At 45.6% G+C, this 5,780-nt stretch overlaps 1 protein-coding gene across 1 annotated transcript; it reads right to left on the bottom strand.

Annotated features, from left to right (window-relative positions):
* Window positions 1-1,004: 1,004 nt before the first annotated feature.
* LOC141082397 (oocyte zinc finger protein XlCOF29-like) lies at window positions 1,005-5,430 on the bottom strand. The gene is made up of 3 exons (XM_073566337.1): window positions 5,425-5,430; window positions 1,359-1,508; window positions 1,005-1,229 (listed from the first exon to the last, which is right to left on the bottom strand). Exons 1-3 carry the CDS (start codon window positions 5,428-5,430, stop codon window positions 1,005-1,007), a joined length of 381 nt encoding a protein of 126 aa, XP_073422438.1.
* Window positions 5,431-5,780: the final 350 nt, after the last annotated feature.

Genomic DNA, 5,780 nt, shown 5'->3' with positions numbered 1-5,780 from the left:
TGAGAGACTCATGTGTTTCTTGCATCACACACGGTAGTTTGATTCCGGCCTAACTCTGTATTCGGTGTGACTCTTTAAGCGCGCACTCGGCCTATATTGGGTCAGGTACAAGTAATCATATAGATCTCGCTTTAAGGGATCACCCTCACACTAATCCCAGGGGGTAGGTGGATCCTCCAGGTGGTAAGTTCTATAGAAAAGTCCTTTCAATGCCCAAAGTCATTTGAACAGTTTTGGGTGGAGGAGAATGTTGTGGTCTAGAGGCAAAATGGTGATCATGGTAATACGGCCGGACTACACCACCGATAAAGCAGCCACAGCTGGTGACTGAGAGGAATCTGTGACTTCTCTGCATTCAGTGGTTACTACTCACCTGGGTAGTCATATGTGGGAATCTCCTCTTTACACCACTCATCACCCCTCACATATGTCTCTGTAGTATTAATATGGGTCAGATCTTCACCCTGAAACAAATATTGTAAAAGTCACCGACAGATGGAGAAGTCCCATCTAGGATCAGCTCTAATCCTGCCATCTCCACCGTTCTCATTACACAAGTATAAAACATATAATACTGGGGGATAAAACAAGACTGAGCACAAGACCTTCACAGCCGTCTACACATCATAGGGGAGATCTCCTGACACCTTCTCTCCATCTACCTGATGATCCTGAGGAGCACTGGGATCTTCTTGGTTACAGTCCTGTGGAAGAAGAGGACGAGGACATCTCTCTGGTGTTGTCCTCTTACTGGATAGATCTGGAGGAAACACATACAGGGACTGAATTCATTCTCTACATACAGATAATTATAGGCCGTGTGTATTTAGTCCTGTCTATTACCTGGTGATGTGAGGGGCTGGGGAACCTCCATTATGACGTTCTTGTACAGATCTTTGTGTCCTTCTAAATACTCCCACTCCTCCATGGAGAAATAGACAGCGACATCCTGACACCTTATAGGAATCTGACACATACAATGATACCGTCATCCCCCGATCCCTTCATAGCGTTACAGTATAATGTCCCAGCATTCCCAGCAGTGTCACCTCTCCAGTCAGCAGCTCAATCATCTTGTAGATGAGTTCTAGGATCTTCTGGTCATTGATGTCCTCATGGGTCAGGGGGTGAGGTGGAGGCCCTGTGATTGGGCTCAGGGGTCTTCCCCATCCCTCAGACACAGGGTCCTGACAGCGATCACCAGAGGTCTTCTTCACCACTGTGTAATCCTGGTTATGGAGAGACACATTAATAAATCTCACTACAGACATTTCCAGAGTCCTCACCTCTCCAGTTCTATCCATCTGTTATTCCCATAGATAAGAATGATGTAATGTGACGTCATCAGAATCTCTCACCTCTCCAGTGAGACGGAAGAGGATCTCTAGGGTGAGGTGTAACATTCTCTCCGCCATCTTGTCTCTGTCCATATCCATCCTTGATGGGTAAATCAGGAAAATTCTCTTCTGTAGAAGATCTTCACTGAGAGGATCCGATATTGTAGAGACCTGAATGAGAAGAAGATGATCTGATGTAACATCATAAGAATCCTGTGTAATAATACAACGACAGCAGCAATCTGCAGAGTCGGGACATATGACTCTGCCAAATATATATATATATATATATATATATATATACACTCACTGGCCACTTTATTAGGTACACCTGTCCAACTGTGTGTTAAGACTTAATTTCTAATCAGCCAATCACATGGCGGCAACTCAGTGCATTTAGGCATGTAGACATGGTCAAGACAATCTCCTGCAGTTCAAACCGAGCATCAGTATGGGGAAGAAAGGTGATTTGAGTGCCTTTGAACGTGGCATGATTGTTGGTGCCAGAAGGGCTGGTCTGAGTATTTCAGAAACTGCTGATCTACTGGGATTTTCACGCACAACCATCTCTAGGGTTTACAGAGAATGGTCCGAAAAAGAAAAAAAATCCAGTGAGCGGCAGTTCTGTGGCCGGAAATGCCTTGTTGATGCCAGAGGTCAGAGGAGAATGGGCAGACTGGTTCGAGCTGATAGAAAGGCAACAGTGACTCAAATTGCCACCCGTTACAACCAAGGTAGGCAGAAGAGCATCTCTGAACGCACAGTGCGTCGAACTTTGAGGCAGATGGGCTACAGCAGCAGAAGACCACACCGGGTACCACTCCTCTCAGCTAAGAACAGGAAACTGAGGCTACAATTTGCACAAGCTCATCGAAATTGGACAGTAGAAGATTGGAAAAACGTTGCCTGCTCTGATGAGTCTCGATTTCTGCTGCGACATTCGGATGGTAGGGTCAGAATTTGGCGTAAACAACATGAAAGCATGGATCCATCCTGCCTTGTATCAACGGTTCAGGCTGGTGGTGGTGGTGTCATGGTGTGGGGAATTTTTTCTTGGCACTCTTTGGGCCCCTTGGTACCAATTGAGCATCGTTGCAACGCCACAGCCTACCTGAGTATTGTTGCTGACCATGTCCATCCCTTTATGACCACAATGTACCCAACATCTGATGGCTACTTTCAGCAGGATAATGCGCCATGTCATAAAGCTCGAATCATCTCAGATTGGTTTCTTGAACATGACAATGAGTTCACTGTACTCAAATGGCCTCCTCAGTCACCAGATCTCAATCCAATAGAGCATCTTTGGGATGTGGTGGAACGGGAGATTCGCATCAGGGATGTGCAGCCGACAAATCTGCGCCAACTGTGTGATGCCATCATGTCAATATGGTCCAAAATCTCTGAGGAATGCTTCCAGCACCTTGTTGAATCTCTGCCACGAAGAATTGAGGCAGTTCTGAAGGCAAAAGGGGGTCCAACCCGTTACTAGCATGGTGTACCTAATAAAGTGGCCAGTGAGTGTATATATATATACATACACATATCTATATATATATAATTTCACCAAAGAAAGTAAGGACTGCAGCACTCACTGATCCATATTGAAAGTCCGTAGTTTATTTGTAGCAAAAGTGTAAAACTTCATGGCCGGGAGGCTGAAGAAAGGAGTGAGCAAACTCTGACGACGGCCTAACAGCGCTTCCACGGGTCAGCTATACAGTGGGGAAAAAAAGTATTTAGTCAGTCAGGAATAGTGCAAGTTCCACCACTTAAAAAGATGAGAGGCGTCTGTAATTTACATCATAGGTAGACCTCAACTATGGGAGACAAACTGAGAAAAAAAAATCCAGAAAATCACATTGTCTGTTTTTTTTTCATTTTATTTGCATATTATGGTGGAAAATAAGTATTTGGTCAGAAACAAGCAATCAAGATTTCTGGCTCTCACAGACATGTAACTTCTTCTTTAAGAGTCTCCTCTTTCCTCCACTCATTACCTGTAGTAATGGCACCTGTTTAAACTTGTTATCAGTATAAAAAGACACCTGTGCACACCCTCAAACAGTCTGACTCCAAACTCCACTATGGTGAAGACCAAAGAGCTGTCAAAGGACACCAGAAACAAAATTGTAGCCCTGCACCAGGCTGGGAAGATTGAATCTGCAATAGCCAACCAGCTTGGAGTGAAGAAATCAACTGTGGGAGCAATAATTAGAAAATGGAAGACATACAAGACCACTGATAATCTCCCTCGATCTGGTGCTCCGCGCAAAATCCCACCCCGTGGGGTCAGAATGATCACAAGAACGGTGAGCAAAAATCCCAGAACCACGCGGGGGGACCTAGTGAATGAACTGCAGAGAGCTGGGACCAATGTAACAAGGCCTACCATAACACACTACGCCACCATGGACTCAGATCCTGCAGTGCCAGACGTGTCCCACTGCTTAAGCCTGTACATGTCCGGGCACGTCTGAAGTTTGCTAGAGAGCATTTGGATGATCCAGAGGAGTTTTGGGAGAATCTCCTATGGTCTGATGAAACCAAACTGGAACTGTTTGGTAGAAACACAACTTGTCGTGTTTGGAGGAAAAAGAATACTGAGTTGCATCCATCAAACACCATACCTACTGTAAAGCATGGTGGTGGAAACATCATGCTTTGGGGCTGTTTCTCTGCAAAGGGGCCAGGACAACTGATCCGGGTACTTGAAAGAATGAATGGGGCCATGTATCGTGAGATTGTGAGTGCAAACCTCCTTCTATCAGCAATGGCATTGAAGATGAAACGTGGCTGGGTCTTTCAACATGACAATGATCCAAAGCACACCGCCAGGGCAACGAAGGAGTGGCTTCGTAAGAAGCATTTCAAGGTCCTGGAGTGGCCTAGCCAGTCTCCAGATCTCAATCCTATAGAAAACCTTTGGAGGGAGTTGAAAGTCCGTGTTGCCAAGCGAAAAGCCAAAAACATCACTGCTCTAGAGGAGATCTGCATGGAGGAATGGGCCAACATACCAACAACAGTGTGTGGCAACCTTGTGAAGACTTACAGAAAACGTTTGACCTCTGTCATTGCCAACAAAGGATATATCACAAAGTATTGAGATGAAATTTTGTTTCTGACCAAATACTTATTTTCCACCATATGCAAATAAAATGAAAAAAAAAACAGACAATGTGATTTTCTGGATTTTTTTTTTCTCAGTTTGTCTCCCATAGTTGAGGTCTACCTATGATGTAAATTACAGACGCCTCTCAATTTTTTTAAGTGGTGGAACTTGCACTATTGCTGACTGACTAAATACTTTTTTTCCCCACTGTATATAATCGTCCAATTCTGTCTGTCTGTAACGGAAATCCCACGTCGCTGATTGGTCGCGCCTGGGGACATCACTGAAGGTGGAGGAAGATGGCGCCCGCAGCAGTCCTCCATAGGAACTTACCAACGATGTGCCCTGCCTTAACTTGAGCAGAGGAGGGCGAAAACCTCCGGTCAGCAAGGGGCAAGCCTAAGGCAGGACGCAGATGCTGTTCAGAAGGAAATCTCCACACCGCCCAAACACCGGGTAGCAGTGATGTCACCACAGAGTAGGAAGATGGCGCGTGCAGCAGGCAGACACGGAACTTTCACCAGCGGTGTGCCCATGGAAAACAAGGTCAGATAAGGGTCCAGCCCCCCCGGTCTGCAAGGGGCAATCCCAAAGTCGATCCCAGAAGCCTTTCCAAAGCAATTTTCTACACCGCCCGAACAGATATATTTGGCAGAGTCATAACTCCCGACTCCACAGATTGCTGCTGTCGTTGTAGGCCCAGACCAGATGTTATGGAGATGAATGAGGGAGACCAAAGTTCAAAAATAGACTTTCCTTCACTTAACAAGACCTTGATGAGAAGTATATACATCAGATGGCAGGCACAACACTTTATGAATGCTTCTTCTGCATTATGCAGTCAGGAACTTTCCGGTGACATGCGGCAGTACATAACCTTTGTTATAAGCCACAATAGAGCAGCAAACCTGAGCTAATGACCTCTTCCTGCTCTTTGTCTCCGCTATGTCCCCTGCCTGGAATCCGAATTCTTACTGCCATTATATCTTTGCTTTCCTTCAGAACGTACTATCTGATGTCTCCCTCCTGGCACACAACACCATATCAATTCAGGAGGACGGCAATCAGATAGACCAAAGGCCTGGATTTCTCACTTTCTATCTGACTCATCACAAGGAAATTGTTCTCCTGTGTGGCCATGTAGCTCAGTATGAGGTCCCCACACAGTATGACGGCCCCACAGCACCTCACACAGAACTATGGCGAGAGTTGAGCGAATATTTCAATGCTCGGTTCACGATCGCCGAATTTGCAATATTTGCCGATTTAATCGCAGAATATAGCCGAACATTGCACAACACAAAAGCCGGTGTTTCCCAAGCTGTGTGACA

Source organism: Dendrobates tinctorius, unplaced genomic scaffold, assembly GCF_039654945.1.
Source record: "Dendrobates tinctorius isolate UK_male_01 unplaced genomic scaffold, ASM3965494v1 ptg000017l, whole genome shotgun sequence".
NCBI classification, from domain to species: Eukaryota; Metazoa; Chordata; class Amphibia; order Anura; family Dendrobatidae; genus Dendrobates; species Dendrobates tinctorius.
Note: the sequence above shows the minus strand (reverse complement) of the source record. Positions and strands in the feature narration are given on the sequence as shown.